The following is a 17,861-nucleotide window of genomic DNA, read 5'->3' as shown; positions in this document are numbered from 1 at the left end:
TCCATGGCCAAAGGCAGCAAGATGGTAGGCCCTCCAAACGAAATGGGACTAAGCCGAGAGCATGCTCTCTGCAGGCCTGCTCAGACTACCTAAACCAGAGCATTTCCCGTGGCCTCTGAAGGGTCTTGAACCTCTGGGCACGGCATTAGAGCCAATCAACTATACGTAAAGAGAAATGAAGTAAAAAATACGCACACTTGCCAAGTAAGAAATTTATTTGCTCAAATGACGATATATGAAGAGATTTTAAACAAGAAAGCTCTATTCAGACAAAATGTAAATTTATTATAAAGTAAAATGCTATCCACGTAAATGGCACCTAAAAGCAGGAAGGATGAGTTTCCTATAAATCGTGTCTGTATAAACCATTCACAAAATCCTTGTGTACTTTAAAACTAGGTTGCAAGTATAATGGAAAAAACTTGTAAATAGTACTTCAAGCAGGTTTCTTAAATTTTGCTTACAAGGTGTTTTTACACACAGGTGTTTGAGGGTTCTGTGACGATCAAAGCACGGGCACCAACGGTAAGAAAACGCGTCATGGGTGCCGGCACCCTCGAGCTCCTGTGCTGTGTCCTGTCTCTTCACATCCTTGAGGTTGAATTGAGTGGGTGGGAATTCCTAATCACTCTAGTTGGGGATAAGCAGGGAAAGAGGTTGGGAAACCAGGGTTGGAAAGAGGGGAGGGAGGAGAAACTGAGGCATAGCAGGGTCCATGCTTTCTGCAGAGCAGCTTTAGAAGTTACCAAGGATTAAATAATGGCAGCAAATCCTTGGAGCTGCACTCCTGGGTCTGCAGGGAGGAGGGGCACCAAGCCCCAGGGTCGGGACTGGCTGGGTACCAACCACACACTAGCCTGAAATCTTCACTGGAGGGCACGGTCATCACTGGGGTGCACTGGGGACAGGGCAGAGTGTGTAGGTTACATCAACTTCCCTATAGATTTTTTCCAGCATCAGCATCCAAGTGACTGTCTTTGGGGCCATGATAGGACCTGGGAGGCAGGAGTCAGTAGCTTCCAAGTTATGAAATCAGAAGAACTTCGGGCAGAACCAGACACGAAGGAGAACCAGACACCAAGGAGGTGACGTCTCCCAGAGGGCACAGCAGGCTTTTGGCAGCAAAGCACAAAGGTGCCCAATGCTTAAAGTGAAATTGAACCACAGGGGAAAACGGAAAAGATCCCAGAAAGCCAAGGGTGGCAACAGAAAATAACTATATAGCACCCATTATTACTAATTTAAGATCTATGAACATCATAGTGGGTCTACATAGGGTCTGTGCTATTATTTTATAAATATAAGTATGAGGGCTTTCAAAATATTATAAATGACACATACATTCTGTTATAAATGTTACATTCCAGATTCATACAATGGACTTGATGTTACATTTCAACATAGTAGATTTGGGGTAATATATAGTAGGGTAATTTTTGCAGACTATTTTCTGAACCTGGTGACAACCTAGGTGAATGCCAAAAAACACAGAAAGCATCTTATTGGTGACTTTGGCAGCAAATGTGTTTTTATCTGTGCGTTATACAAAGATACACTTGTTCATTTGTAAAGTCATCCATCGGCAATCTTTTATCTGCTTCTTTGCTATCAAGTCTAGTGGGGGGGGCTTCTCAGTGGCTTTGGCTTCTTTTCTCTGAGTCACCTTGTCGCCCTTAGAGGGATGTATTTAAGAATAGCTTCATGTTTCCCACCTCCAGACACATGCAGGCTGATCATTAGAGGTGACCCCCCCTGCCGTCTGAGGTTGACAAAGTGAGACAAGCCTGAAGGTGGGTCAGGGTAAGGACACCCCAAGGTTCTGTGGACTCGGAGAACATTAAAAACATGGCTACTGCAGAATCTAAAAGTACTTTCTACTCAGAGAAGGACGTAGTGTCGAATTACTCTGTAGAGTGGTTCTGTAAATTAGTTTTCTGCATGTGTAAACTCAGTGGCCTGCATGACCTCTCTCCAGTAGGTAAAGGAAAGAAGGATTAACCCCACGACATTTTCCACGTGATTCAGGCACAGGAGGAGATAGTTCAACCCACTGCATCTTTACAATTAAAGCCAGACAAAGACATTCACCTTTGTTTCATTCCCCCAAAATAAATTCCTACTTTAGCAAACAGAAGACACCACTATAGCAGTAAAGTGAAATCAGCCTTTCTACTGTAATGTTAAAAAGCCAACATTTGATAAATACATTAGGAGCTGGATACCCACTCTGCAGAAATTTTCTCAGTGAGTGACCAAGCATGAAAATTTAACTCAAGAGAAATTACTAAAATAACTGGCTTAAAAAATGAGGAAATGAGGTGACCCTAGAATAGCTTATTTTTATATCATCTCTAACAGAAATCACCTCTTGGCAAAAGATGCTTCTGGCTCAGCTCACCTGAAAATAATTTCATTTGGAACTTTTCTTGGCTATTTATAACAGGGGACTGACTCAAAGTCGGTTCCAGCGGATGACACAAAATCAAGGTCAGTGGGGAATGATGCGGGGCCGCCATTCAGTGGGCTTCCCCCCGGCGAGTGGCTTGGCCAGGGGTCACAGCCACACTCGCCCTCCTGATGACTGAAGCACATCTTCTCATTTCCCCAGTACCAACCACCCTTTCCTGAAACACGACTCCAGTAGAAAAGAGGGACCTGGAATCTAGGCCCACACAGCACTGTCTAGGTTGGGTGCCCATGGTGGGGCCTGTGGTGACCCGTCTGCCCCACAACTGTGTCCACACCCACAGCCCTGGTACTGGTGTCCTGCACAGGTCCTAAGGAGAACTCTGTGGCCCTGGGGAAACAGCCTAAAACGTCAGGATAGTGACTAAAGAAGGCAGCGGCTCTGTCAGTCAGTCACTCTGTGACACCTGTTTGGCCTACTTGACTCACTGGTCCTCCTGACCCCAAGGAACGTGCTCCCCCCAGCAGAGCCTGGGCCGAGCTGAGCGGGCTCAGCCCCAGGCAGACACCCAGCTCAGAACTGCTTCCCGCCGTTCTCTCTCTGCTCCAGGTTTCAGCCCCGCTTATAAACAGCACCGTACCCGGGTGGTGTGGGCAGGTCTGAGGGGTCTGTTCGTTAGGAAGTGTCTCCGCTCTGCCCACGGACGTGAGGTGGCCCGGGGGAGAGACGCGTCAGGCCTAAGAGAAAAATACACACAAGTCACATCGTGTCTGTCTTTAAAATTTTCCATCCAAAACATCAGCAGAACAAAGCCTGAGATGCCTTGCTTTTTAGTGTTCCCTTAGCCTCAGTTTCAAACTTACACTGGTTGTTAAAACTCTCAAATGGACAACCCCATAGAAGAAAAGCTGTCTCTGAGGACCATGAGCAACAGCTCGGAAAGACGAGTGGAGGCATCTGCAGTGACGGAGCACTACGATGTTTTTAAGTTCAAGGAGAACACATGTAGAAAGTACTGTGAAAATCTCTCTCTCAAAATAGCACTAGGTTTAGTCAGAGGGCTCAGTAAAACAAAAAGCTGACTAGTAAAACGAGAACAAAGATAACCTTCCGTTTTGGAATCTCCCTCGCTTTCCCACCCTCAGACTCTACAGGCTGAAGGTACTAAAGCAGAAAAATCTAAAAGCAATGAAAAACTGCTGGTATTTTTCAGGATCTCTTCAAGACAGTTCCCATCCTGGTAACTTGAATCCTCTCTTGGGAATCAAGGCAACTGACGAACTTTAAATGTATTTGGAGACGCGGGTTCAAAGACCTCGTCGTCATCTTCCACCCCTTCTTCTATTGGTTTCATCTTGGCGGAGGATCGCTGGTGGGGGGATGACACATCTGCCAGAGACACAGAAAGGAAAACTGCTTAACGTACAGCCTGCCCCACTGCTGGTGTGACATATCAATTATAAATTCCAAGTAGAAAATAAAACCCTGGGAATCTACAGCTGGTACTGGGAATGCAGTTTCCCTAAATACTGTATTTTCAATCTAGCATCCCAAGGAAACAGCATTGGGTTAGCAGGCGTTGGGTCCTGTCCAAAACATCTGTAACATATTTGGTCCACACCAAAAGGTCCCTGAAAATGTGGTCCTATGCAAAATGTGCATGAGTATACTGATCCAAGCCAAAACATTCTTGAAATATTGTGTTCTTATCTGAAACATTCACAAGTATGTTTTGGTCCATGCCAAGTTGTTTTGGATAAGACCAAATATAAAGAACCTTTCTGCATGGACCGAATGTCACCATGGATGCTCTGAACAGGAGCAACTATGACCAAATATCAAGGACCTTTTGGCATATACCCAATGTCTTTTGGAAATTTTGGACAGGACTACATGGTCCTACAAGTATCAAGGACCTTGGTCTGGACCAGATGTCTTATGGACCAAATGACTTGCAAGGCAGCCAAGTCAAAAAGCCATTCTCAGAGGTGAGAACAGATGTGGAGGTAATTCCACTGCAGGATGATATGAGCTTCTCAATCACCCGCAGTTCCCAGCAGGTTTCCCCAAAGTCTGTTTAGAACTCAGAACACATGCTCCTACATGAATAGCATATGTGGTGATTCAAGTCCCTCGAAGGCTGATTTAACTCCTAATTTCCCTAAGGAATGGTTCTACTCTAAAACTGTAGAACTTAAACACCATCTGGAGCACCACCTAAAACATTTCTTGTCACCACCTGTCCAGCCACTCCCTGTACTGATATGGTAGAGAGAGAAAGGGAGGTAGAGACAGGGTGAGCCCAAGCACACAGGAGGGAAGATCTGGGTGGTGGAAATACAACCCCAAATAGCAGCAGATCCCTGGGGCCTTTTAGGGTGCCACTATAGCAAAGGAACCAAATAATAACTCATTCATTCTACCCCTCATTCATTCATGCGGTCACCAAATGCTTAGCATCTACTATAATGGACACCATGCTTGGTGAAGAAAAAAATGGTTGTCAAAACTAAAACAGTTACCATGTAATCCAGCGATCTTACTCCTGGGCATATTTCCGGAGAAAACTCTAATTTGAAAAGATACATGCACCCCAATGTTCACAGCAGCACTATTTACAATAGCCAAGACATGGAAGCAACCTAAATGTCTATCAACAGATAAATAGATAAAGAACATGTGGTGTATATGTATATATGTGTATATACATACATGTATGTACGTGTGTATATATATTTGTATGTATATATATACACACGTACATACATACACATACACCATGGAATATTACTCAGTCATAGAAAAGAATGAAAAACTGATTTGCAGCAACATGGATGGATCTGGAGATTGTCACTCTAAGTGAAGTAAGCCGGAAAGAAAAGGAAAAATACCATATGATATCACTCATATGTAGAATCTAAAAAAAAAAAAAAAAAAAAAAGACACAAATGTACTTATTTACAAAACAGAAACAAACTCACAGACAGAAAACAAACATATGGTTACTAAAGGGGAAAGGCAGGGGAGAGAGAAACTAGGAATTTGGGATTAACAGATACACATGACTCTACATAAAATAGATAACCAACAAAGGCCTACTGTATTCAATATCTTGTGATTCAATATTCATTTTCTTTCAATAATCTATATTCAATATCTTATAATAACCTATCATGGAAAAGAATCTGAAAAAAATTGATATATGTGTATGTATAACTGAATCTCTTTGCTGTACACCTAAAACTAACGCAACACTGTAAATCAACTATACTTCAATAAAAAAGAGAAGTAAGAGTAGACATTATTATAAATAGGTGCAAGCCAAAATAGGCAAAAGACCTAAACAAGCAATTCTCCAAGGAAGAAATACAAATGATCAATAGACACATGAAAAAATGCTCAATATCACTAATTATCAAAGAAATGCAAATCAAAACTACAATGAGGTATCACCTCACACCAGTCAGAATGGCCATCATTCAAAAGTCCACAAACGACAAATGCTGGAGAGGCTGTGGAGAAAAGGGAACCCTCCTACACTGCTGGTGGGAATGCAGTTTGGTGCAGCCACTGTGAAAACAGTATGGAGATTCCTCAAAAGACTAGGAATAGACTTACCATATGACCCAGGAATCCCGCTCCTGGGCATATATCCAGAAGGAACCCTATTCAAAATGACACCTGCACCCCAATGTTCATAGCAGCGCTATTTACAATAGCCAAGATATGGAAACAGCCTAAATGTCCATCAACAGATGACTGGATAAAGAAGAGGTGGTATATTTATACAATGGAATACTATTCAGCCATAAAAACTGACAACATAATGCCATTTGCAGCAACATGGATGTTCTTGGAGAATGTCATTCTAGGTGAAGTAAGCCAGAAAGAGAAAGAAAAATATATGAAATTACTCATATGTGGAATCTAAAAAAAAACCCATAAATACAAAACAGAAACAGACTCACAGACATAGAATACAAACTTGTGGTTGCCAAGAGGGTGGGGAGTGGGAAGGGACAGACTGGGATTTCAAAATGTAGAATAGATAAACAATATTATACTGCATAGCACAGGGAAATATATACAAGATCTTGTGGTAGCTCACAGTGGAAAAAAAATGTGACAATATATGTATGTTCATGTATAACTAAAAAATCATGCTCTACACTGGAATTTGACACAACATTGTAAAGTGACTATAACTCAATTAAAAAATATTTTAAAAAGTTAAAAAATAAATAGGTGCAAGCCTTCTCAAGGTGCCCAATGAACAGCTCAGGTGACAGCACACAAACTGCCCTCTGTACAATCCCCACATTCGATGTCAGGCTCCACTTTGTCAGGGTCTCCCCTGGCCCCGCCTACGCAAGTGCTGGATTCTTGCTCTGCCCTCCAGCAGGGCGGGGTCAATTAGCAACCAGTCAATCATCAAATGCTGAACTCAGGTGTAAGGTTGATGATGGAGGAGCACTGAGTGAAATCTGACTCTTCAAATCCTTGCTATACAGCAAAGGACAGTAGCAGGATCCTATTAAGACAGGAAGCAGAACGGCTACAAGAAATGTATGTGTTGTGTAAACTGACTATACTTCAGTTAAGAAAAAAAAAGCCAAAAATGTATCGAGTAAAGAAATGTATCAGGATCCACTGTTAATCCCTGGCAGGCATAGCAGTCAGCAAGGAAGAGGGGCAGGGCCACTCGCACGGGGGAGGCAGCACACGGTGGTCAAGACCAGAGGCTCAGGAAACAGTTTCAGGTTCAGACCCCTGCCGTGTGAACTGTATTCCATTACTAAACCTCTCCAGGCCTCAGTTTCCCTATCTGTGGAAAGGAGGCATTCCCAGGACCTGCCTCATGGGGCTCCTGGGAGGTTTCAACAAAATAATCATGGAATGTGCTTAGCAGGTGTTGGCTACATAGAAAATGTCATTAACTGTCATGTATTATTATTTTTTCAAGATACATATTTTATTTCACTTTTATTCATTTGGATAAAAAGTGTATCACATTCCTTATTTTAGATAGAATTTTGAGATCAGGATAACAATCCTGGGAAAATTGGCTTTGGGGGCCTTGTACGTACACTTCTGGGGCTCTGTGTGTTCCTTCCATTCACAGCTTTGGAATCAACGTCACCATTGTTAAGAGGGAATATTAATATCATACTTAGCAAGAAATGATTTGTCTACATATTATTATTTTAATTTAAGACATCTCCTTGGCATATATAACACTGATCACTGTTTTCCAGAGATTCATATAACATCATTACATAAACATTTTTTTAAATGTTTTCAAATTTCATTGACATATAGTTGATGTACAATATTTATACGTTACAGGTGTACAATGTAGTGATTCACAATTTTTGAAGGTCATAGTCCATTTGTCGTTATGATAAAATATTAGCTATACCCCCTGTATTGTATAATATATCCTTGTAGCTTATTTTATACATAATAGTTTGTGCCTCTTGATAACCTACCCCTGTGTTGCCCCTCCCCTCTTCCCTCTCCTCACTGGTAACCCCTAGTTTGTTCTCTATGAGTCTGCTGCTTTTTACTTATGGTCACTAGTTTGTTGTATTTTTTAGATTCCACATATAAGTGACATCATACAGTCTTTGTCTTTCTCTGTCTGACTTACTTCACTTAGCATAATACCCTCCAAGTCCATCCATGTTGCTGTAAATGATAGTTTCATTCTTTTTCATGGCTGAGCTGTTTTTGTTTGTTTGGGGGGAGCAACAAGTTATATATAATAACTGTCATTTATTATTAACTCTATAGTCATTGCCATATATCTGGGGAGATGCCACAACCCAGAGCCATCCCTCCCGTCATAAAAAGGTCATAATTATGCAGGGCTGCACTTGGGCGGAGCTAATGCGTTTGTTGAATGTACATGGAAATTATTCACTTTCAAACATTTACAGTCAATTAAAACACCGAGTTTCTAGAGAGACAACTACTAACGTAAACTGCAGAAAATCCGCCTCTACTAAAATAGTCCCAGAACACCATTCTGCCTCTGAGCACAGCACGGCAGAACCTCTCAGGCACGTTCTTTTTATCATTTTTAACACAGGTGACAGCAGACACCAAATACAACCTCAAATTCACACGTCTATTCAAATGGCAATGGGACCTATCTGTGTGACCTTGGGCAGGTTACTTCACTTCTCTGTGCCTCAATTTATCTATCTGTAAAACGGGAATCATATCAGCTACTTCATATTGCTGTTAAGAGGATTACATGACTCAACGCTTGTAAAGTTCTTACATCTGTGCCTAGGATATCATAATCCCTTTGTAAATGTAAGTCAGTGAAATGAGTTAATTGATATGCTCTTAGGTGGGCAGTGGCCTAAATCATTAGAAAACTTTGTTAAAATTCATCATCACCCACAGGAATGGCAAGGAAATGGGACTTGTGCTCAAAAAGGAGTTTGTGTTTCTCACTCTAAACCATCCTGAGTGCAGCAAAACTGTCTTCAAAACAAAACAAAATAGCCATGGCTTCCATCATATTTCTAGCCTCAAGTTATGATTGCATTACTTAGGCTGAGTATCTGCAATCATGATAAAACCCTCAGAACAAACGGGATGGCATGTCTGAGCGCATTAAACCAAATCAATAATGTCGAGCATTCAGACGTAATTGGGTAACACTCGTAACACAAGTGCTGGCGTGGTTTGACTGGCGAAGTGGGGGAACTGCTCTCTGCGTTCTAAGCCCATCTGTCAAACCAGGGGTGGCATTCTACGCTAACCCAAGGCTGCTCTCCTCGTCTGGGCCAAAATGCTACCTGCTCCCTCAACCACCTCACCAGTCACTGCCTTCTTCCATAGAAAGGAGGAAGTGAGGACCCAATACAACTGGAAACGACCTCGAGAAACTTTCCAGGAATGTTCAGCTTCTCTGTGAAAGGACTGACTCTGTTCCCGCTCTATTTGCCCGGGAAAGGAAGAGCTATGGTGCTTTCAATATAATGTGAACAAGAGAATAAAGCAACAGTCACCCACAGTCCTCGAGTGACATCCAGGGGTCTCCAAGTCCGGCCTCCTCCCTCCTTGTCCAAGCTCTGCCGAACTCACTGCCCCCCAAATCCAGCCCACCCCGTCCCTCTTCTCCTCTTGCTTTTCTCTCCCTCTCCCCCGGACTGGTGTCTCCACTGTCATCTCTACTCACCAAATTGCAATCCACTCCTCAACGTGGGGTTCGAGCCCCACCTCCATCTTCCGTAATTCCTTCTGTGGGGAGAGTCTATTGTCCTCTGAGCAGCCCAGCCCTTACCTGTCCTGCAGTATGTTGTGGTCACAAGTGCCTGCAGGGCTCCCTTCCTGGAGAACAGCCATCATCACAGCCTCCTCTCTGCTGCAGCCTCTCTGAAGCACCCTGCACGCAGCCGGGTCCCTGATAAGTAGTACAGGAGAAAACACCCTCCTGGGAAGCTCCCCGCGGGGCCTTGGGAAAGCCAGTCCTGAGCACTGGGGCAAACCCCACGGCCCTCACGTGTGCCCTCTGCCGGGTCAAGCCCCCGCCCCACCGGTGCAGCACCGCCAGCCTCCCTCAAGGGCAGGCAGTCTGGGGTTACCGTGCAACCTCCCCATGAAGAGTGGCTGTTATCCCTATGTTCTGTACCACGTGTCCCAAGGGAAACGACTTTCATATAACTGATGATTCAACAGTGCTCGCAGCACAGGCGGGAGTGCGGTCCCCTCAAATCAACGTCAGTCAGGTTTGTCTGTGCCGTCACCTGCTGCAAAGTTTTCATCCAGTCAGCAAAAAGAATCCCCAAGTGACTATGAGGTGCTAAAGGCTGGGTTAGATGTTGGGGAGATAAAAACAAACCAAACATAGACTCTATCTCATTTCTCAGGAACTCGATTGTACTTTCCAGAGCAATTCATCCTCACCACACTCATATCATTATTTCCACCTTACACTCAGACACTATAGCAAAGACAACCTGGAAACTGGCAGAAACAGAGCCAAGGAGATGCTGTGCACCAACACCTGTCCCGCCAGGGAGGGAGCCACTTGGAAGTGTACTGGGCCGGGGTGAACCGGGAGGCCCTGACAGCCCAGCCAGATGCAGTTCTGCTGCTGAGGTTCTTTTCACACGGGAAAGACTAGATTCTTTTTCAGCTTCATGGCTGTGCTTGAGCCCGCAAGCCTCCTGCATCCCAGTTCCCACCAGTGCCTGCTGCTCTTTCTCCTTCAGGCAGATGCAGTAGAACAGAAGCTACCCAGTACCAGCGGGTGCCGGACCCCTCGACAGGAATCATAGTTGCGGAGTGGGCCCACTCTTTGTCTCAGCCTCATGTGGTCTGGGCTGCTGCAGCACTCCAGCCAAATAGGACACAGCCCGGCCTAGGAATCGGCCACAGTCACGGCCAGGGGAGAGCTCCGAGAAGGAGCTCGCTGGCCCTGGACCCGGTGTTCTCCGCCATCTGCAGGAGACCTGCTGGCTCAGTGCAGAGCCTCAGGGGCCATCACAGTGCTGCTGGAAGTCATTTCTTTGTCCACTAATAAATCCAAACCCAATTTGGAGTGTGAACAAAAAAGAGAGAGAGAAACAAAGAATATTCTGCTTCAAGGGAATTATCTTATGTTTCACAAGTTGCACATTAATAAATTCTTTCTACAAGTTTGCTTCCTTTTTCATTAATCGGTGCACTGATGCATCATCAGAACTTTGCCCAGAAGGCCTGCTACCTTCCCGAAGTGTGAAAGCACAAGGAGAGAACAAAGGAAGAAATTAAGCTTATCTTTAGCTAAGTGCTTTTTCAAATTGCTTTTTTCCTGCAAGGACGTTACCCTGAAGTTCATAACCTCTGTGTCATGCTTTCCCTTTCATTTATTCCAAATTCTAGAGGGGCAAAAAATTCCATAGCCATTAATTTTCCAGAAAACTGACTTTTATCCTTCTTCTATTAAAACCACATTTACAGTTGGGAGACAGAAGTGGTTAACTATGTTCTTTGGTATTTATTATAATCCAGGAAAGATAATTAGGATTATTTTTTGCTATTAGCTATAAACACCTTCCAATTGGCTTTGGCTGCCAATTAACACCATTTATTATAAAAGGATGTACAACTAATGTCTCACAGTGGACTTCAATCCAGACTTATCAGGTGTGAAATTGTTCAACAGCTACATCAAGAGTTCCTTTTGCTTGGAGGATGTTTCTTAGTATACCCGGTGGCAGAAAAACACATTCTGCCAAGAAGACTTAACACCCCTTCCATAGATATCATAGCCAGCAGAATGGAACTGACTCGGAGCTGAGCACCACTTTTGGGGTGTTCAGGTGGGAAGGAGAACGGGCACCCATCATGAGGGTAAGAGAAAAACTCAAACTCAAAAACACGGGCTCTGAGCAAACATAGAAGACTGAGACTTAGAAGTAAGAGCCTCAGAAGGACTTAGAAGAAGCTCTTAAGAACCAAACAGTGGACACCTCCACTCATGCTCGACCACAGCGGGTGACAACATCGTGAAACCTCAGAGGGATTTGGATCCAGAAAGCAGTGTCTCTCCTCAGCATACCTGTTCAGACAGTGGATCATGCCTGATCCTAGTTGAGAAAAAAAAGAAGCTGGTGATTAAGACCCACTGTGCATCCAGACCCACTGTGCCTGCAGGTGCAAACCAGCCGTGGCCTCCACGGAGGAGGGGCTCAGTCTGCCCTGCCACACCTTTTTCCTTCTTCCTAATGTCCTGAGTGAGGAACCACAGGTAGCCTTTATTTATACACAGACCAGGGAGATCTTACATAACAATCAGTCCAAACTCTGCTCTCCAAGTGGTAAAAAATTTATGTAAGAGAAATTCTCTTTGACAAAGCTCTGTCCTTAGCTCACTTCTGTTTCCATGTGCCTTTGGTGCTTCTGATTACATGAGGGCCTGAGGGCCTCTCCTTGCAGGAAAAAGTAAACAGATATATTGGTTATTCTTAATCCAGAGTGAAGGTCATACTTGTTCCAAAGAATGAATAAATGACCTCAAATCTGATCTTCAGGTTAAGCGCAGGACCAGCACAGGAAGTTTGTCAGGTGACTTCTCTCTCTGCTTCACTTTATATATTTGTTGAAGAATAGTCAGTTCATAATGTTGTGTCAGTGTCTGGTGTACAGCACAATGCTTCAGTCATACATGACTCTGCTACACTTTTTAAGAAGGAGCGACACTTTTGTAAATTATTCGATATCATGTAAGATTTTTTCCCCCTTTCCTCTGTTAACTTTGATGACATTTTCTTCATTCCTCTCAAAGTGTTCTTGTTTTTATTATGTTTAACCATCTGGCCAACTGCTTTAGCAAGTAATTAAAAACCTTACAGGGGTTTGGAATTTTAATTAGATTATACATTTCTGGATGAATGGGGACGGTGAAAGACTTAATGGCATCTTTGCTGGAAAGGATTATCGTCCCCTTTCCTGTCTTTGCCTATTTATATCATAACACTTTTTCTTTTAATTAAAAAAAGGTTTTTTTAAAATTGAGGTCATAAAATTTTTTTTGAATGGAAGAAACAGTTTTGATCGAAGCTTTCTGAACAATAATGCTGAAGGGTAGGTATGGCCTTTGTACGTAATTTCCCTTAGAGGGACTTACTCAGTAATAGCACTGAGGGATTCAAGCAAAGAAGTATACAAAGTATAGCAAATGGGGAGGATGACCAGGTGAGTGGCTCCAGTGAGGTTTTCTCTGGTGCAGGGAGTCACTCTCAGCTCAATTCCTGACTACTCGGACGGGTGGTCAGGGCCCTAAGCTGCACGGCAACAGGTGTGAGTAGTCAAGGAACAGCCAAGTCCTGCAAGCCCCTTTCTGCCCCAAAGAGAAAGCTTTAGGGTTGCAGAGATGGTGGATAAACTCAGGGGAACACAGATGGCAGTTCCAGGATGGCAGCTGTGCACAGACCCAGGGGATCACTGGCCCAGGGTGAGGGAGGAGGGGGAGAGGCCCTGGGAGGAAGGTCTTCGAGAAAAAGGGAACACAGAATTGATGGCCTGAGAAAGTGGGGCTGTAAGACCAAAAAGGCAAGGATAAGGAAAAAGGCAGCTAGAGATGCCTATCAAAACATAAAGCAGTATGAAAAGGCATGGCTCAAATATGCAACAACTACTCAGACTTTAAGAAGAAATGAAATGACACAATAAACAAGGCCCTACTGCAGAGCACAGGGAACTATACTCAATATCTTGTAATAAACCACAGTGGAAAAGAATATGAAAAATATATATACGTATGACTGAATCACAATGCTGTACACTAGAAACAAACACAACATTGTAAATCAACTATACTTTAATTAAAAAAAAAAGAAGAAATGAAATGGGTTCACCTGAAAGAGTAAGAAGCTAGAAGATACTGGGGAAATGATGACCAAGGCGGCCCTAAAAGCAAGGTAATAAACAACTTCAGGGGAAAAAAAGGAGAGTCAAGGCGTGAAGTAAACTGTAGCACTACTTTTGTTTTCTACAAAAGGAGAATCTATTTGAATGGGATTACAGGAACATTCTCCTTCGGACGAAACGGGGATCATGAGACCGGAACCCAAAGGAAGGAATGTCGTCATTGTGGTCACAGCCCATCATCTGGTTCTGAATAAAGCATAATGTCAAGTCTTTATTTGCTTTCAACTTTATAAAACAACCTATAGACAAAGCAAGGAAGACTTAACTGCAGTTACCAAGGAGAACAGAGTATTTAATACCATGGAACTGCACATTTTAAAATGGTTACGATGGTAATTTGTATGTGATGTGTATTTTACCACATTAAAAACAATGTGAAAAATAAAAGAAGGAACAGAATGTATATGTTATCAACCTTAATTGTTTAAAAGTTAAAGAGACTCACAACAGTTTGAAGTAGAAGAGGGAAAGGATACGTGAGGGTAGAGATGCTAATGTCCTCATCTTTAAAAATGCTTCCGAGAGAAAAAGAAATGGAGGTTTAAGTGTATTATTCAATGCTCCAAGGGTAAACAATAAAGGAATAAACACTAGTGATATTACCAGACTGAGCAGAAGGGGGAGGGAAGTTAAAAGTGAGCTAAGCTAGGTTAGATGATAAAGGTTAAGAGGACAACAGCATATTATTTATCATTTTGGACAAAAGTTGTTCCAATGTGATGGCTCTTAGGGAGCAATTAGGTTGGAAGGAGTCAGTTCTTTTCACTGAAATTTTTCTTTTTTTTACTATTTGATACTATGTGTGTGTATTAACTTGATAATTTTTAAAATTTTGGATTAAAAGAGTAAACGTGTATAACCAAATAAAATCCCTTTACAGGCATTTTACAGATGAGAAAATGCTGCGTGAGGACAGAGGTCCTCTAATGGATTGGTGAGGGCAGGGGTTCTGCAGACAGAGAGCACAGCTCCTCCTGGCTGGGGGACCAAGGACCCAGAGGAGATAAATGTCATGTTCCTCAGCCTGAAAAGGGGAAAATGCAACACTTACCCCACTGGGTGGCTGTGAAGACTAAATGAGAACACGTATGAAAGTGGTCAGGATGTGTCCGTGGCTGCAGCAGGGGCTGAATAGCCCCAAACATCTCACATGTGGTAAGGTCAAAAACAAAGCAAAGCTTTGTGACCAATTCAACACTTCTTTGTCTCAGGGCTGCCGAGTGGCCCCGGCCAGGTTATTTAACCTCCCTAAGCTGCACTCCTTTCATCGACCAAGTTGGGGCATTGCTTTTCACTTGTCCTTGTGGGTCTGAGAACCGTTTGTGGGCTCTTCCTCTGGGTACCTGCTGCCAGATCACATCCCCTCTCTACCTCTCCGTGTAATCCCATGTAAAGCTTGTTACTTACAAGCCTGTGGCTGTTCACAGGGAAAATGAGATACAAATTGGGCTGAACAGATTAATTCATGAAACCAGGCTTGACGCTAAGAATGCTGCATTGCCTTTCTGTATCTTTCCAGGTAAATAAATAGATAAAGATTGCTGAGGGAAACTCATAATGTCAGATATGCTGCTGGTCTCTGCAGACAAGAATACTAACCAGATGCAAACTAAGTAGACTTACAGCTATCTGTGCACCCAGGTCAGATGACATCAGTAGACTGTTTGGAGCACCATATTGACATTAAAAACAAACAAAAAATACTTGAAAACGTTTTTTGTCAGTAAGAAATATCTCTACATATTCCTAGTCTCTTTAAGAAATCATAAATTTTAATTTTAATTTCTGAAAAACTACATGGTTTAAACAAAATTTTTCAGAGATGCGTTCTGACTGTATCACCTATACTGCCTCATGGTTAAAAAAAACAAACAAACCCCAAACAATAGATTATTTAACCTCAATATACTAAGGTAAATTTCTCAACTTTCAAGGAAACATGTCCCCCTGTTGCCATGACAACCCTGCGGTCAGCACCACTGATCAGTGATGGAACTGCCAAGTACACGCAATCTGTGTATGTGCGTGTGTTTTATACATTACACATGGGGAGCTAAACCTCCGTAAGGAAGGGAAGACAAGATGACGACAAGGCACCCTGATGAACAGCTTGGTCCATGAGCCCAGAGAAGAAAGCTTAATCCATAGGAAGGCATTAAATCCTTCTCACATGTCCTGGACATCCTATCTCACAATCACACTTCCAAACACAGAACTCAAGTAATTGAAGCAATAGGAAAGTGAAAACGAGTTAAATTAACTGGATTGCATGCTACTGAATAAACAGGAAGCAATTTTTCTCAGACTATCTCACTATTTCATTTTCTTGCCTTTAAATGATCTCTTTGTGGTAGAATCCAGACCCTGTGTGGGAAAGAGCAGAGATCTGGCTCTGGGTTGAGCATCCCATGACGTGTGCAAAAGTAGAGGCCAACATAAGAAATAGGATCAGCAGTAATTTCACTGAAATAGTTCACTTAAAGTTTCCCTTCACCTTTTCCTGAACTGCATTTCTGTTTAGCTACGTTTGCAGTGCTATGTTGTGAAGTACACTTGTGCCATTAGGTCCCATGCTGTTTAAATTATTTAAAAGCAGAGCTTTCACCAGAATCTACTGGAGCCTCAAGAAATAACACGCAACATCTTCACCACCACCACTGGAATGCATTCAGCCGGATTTCAAAATGTAGGGAATTCCACAGCCTCACTCCTCAAAGTGTGGTTCAGGGATCAGCCGCATCGCTATCACCTGGGCACCTGTTAGGCTCGTGGGCTCCTAGGCCCCACCCGAACCTGCTGCATCAAGACCTTTAGTAAGAGCTCCAAGCGATTCATATGCACTGTAATGTTTAAGAATCTCTGCTCTATAGAACAAACCAAACAAAATAAAAAAGCAGAAACACACAGAGACAGACAGAAATGGAAGTGGAGCCTAGAGGTTCAGAAACTTTTCAACCAAATGCAACGAGCACATCCTGATCCTGATTTAAAAAATAACTGTGAGAAATGTTGGAATGGATTTTAATGTTTAAATCTACTTCAACATTTGAGTTAACAACTAGAATGGATAATGTCAAAATTGTTCAATTAGGAAAATATATAAAATAGGGGGGTGGGTATAGCTCAGTGGAAGAGTGCTTAGCATGCAGGAGGTCCTGGGTTCAATTTCCAGTACCTCTATCAAAATTTTTTTTAAAAAGTAAAGTATATAAAATAAATTTAATTTCAGTAGAGCAGCACTGCTTGTAATTGTATAAGTACACATGAGGCAAAGAGAAAGCCAACCAAAAGCTAGCTGATATTTTCACATGTCCCTATGTAGAACCCCCGTACAAAGAATAAGGCCAAAATTTTCTTTGAAATGGAAGTTAACTGGTCTAAGAAAACTTATCTGCAGCACTGCTTGGTCCTAGTGAAGGTATCAGAGTATGGGAGGTTTCCTGAAGGAAGTGGGCTGGAGCAGGGAGAAGTGACTTTGGGCAAACACCGCCTTCTCACTGAATGCAGTGGGCTTTACTGCAAAGCAGTAACAGCCACCGCGTGTGGCTGGCAGGGTCGTCAGGTTCAGGTGTAAGAAAGGGGTGTGAAAGTGACCCATCAAATGTTTCATGTGGTTTTTTTCCTCCTTTCAAGCCACAGAGGCAATATGGTCTAAAAGTAAGGACTGAGGAATCAGACAGGACATGGAGGTCTGTCTCCCAGCACCTACCCTTGTGGAGCTGGAACGGTAAGCATCTCATTTCCCCAATTTCCTCACTGTAGCGTGAAATGACACCCACCACGGTAGAGACTGTGTTATTGACAACATACCTGCTTTCCCTCCCTCCCCAGGCCCCTTCCTGCATCTCCCCTGTGCAGGGAGATTAAAGATCCACCCACCAATGGTGGTTCTGGCCAAGTGACTTCTCTGGGCCAGGGAACGTGAGTGGAAGGGGCATGGGCCACCTCGAAACAGGAGCTTTAAGAGCCATGGGGTGACTCTGCCACCACTGTCTTCCCTCTGCTACGAGTGGCTGTGACC

General features: G+C 43.1%; 1 protein-coding gene across 1 annotated transcript in view; it reads right to left on the bottom strand.

Moving 5' to 3' along the window:
• Positions 1-216: 216 nt before the first annotated feature.
• The window catches only part of BVES (blood vessel epicardial substance), a 38,611-nt gene continuing 20,966 nt past the window's right edge, over positions 217-17,861 (bottom strand). Inside the window, exon 8 of the mRNA XM_031456093.2 lies at positions 217-3,796. Coding sequence (XP_031311953.1) covers positions 3,672-3,796 — 125 coding nt within the window. The 3' untranslated portion in view covers positions 217-3,671. The remainder of the gene's footprint in view (positions 3,797-17,861) is intronic.

The sequence above is a fragment of the Camelus dromedarius genome, chromosome 6 (assembly GCF_036321535.1).
Source record: "Camelus dromedarius isolate mCamDro1 chromosome 6, mCamDro1.pat, whole genome shotgun sequence".
NCBI lineage: Eukaryota > Metazoa > Chordata > Mammalia > Artiodactyla > Camelidae > Camelus > Camelus dromedarius.
The sequence above is the reverse complement of the archived record's forward strand: the minus strand, read 5'-3'. Positions and strand labels throughout refer to the sequence as shown.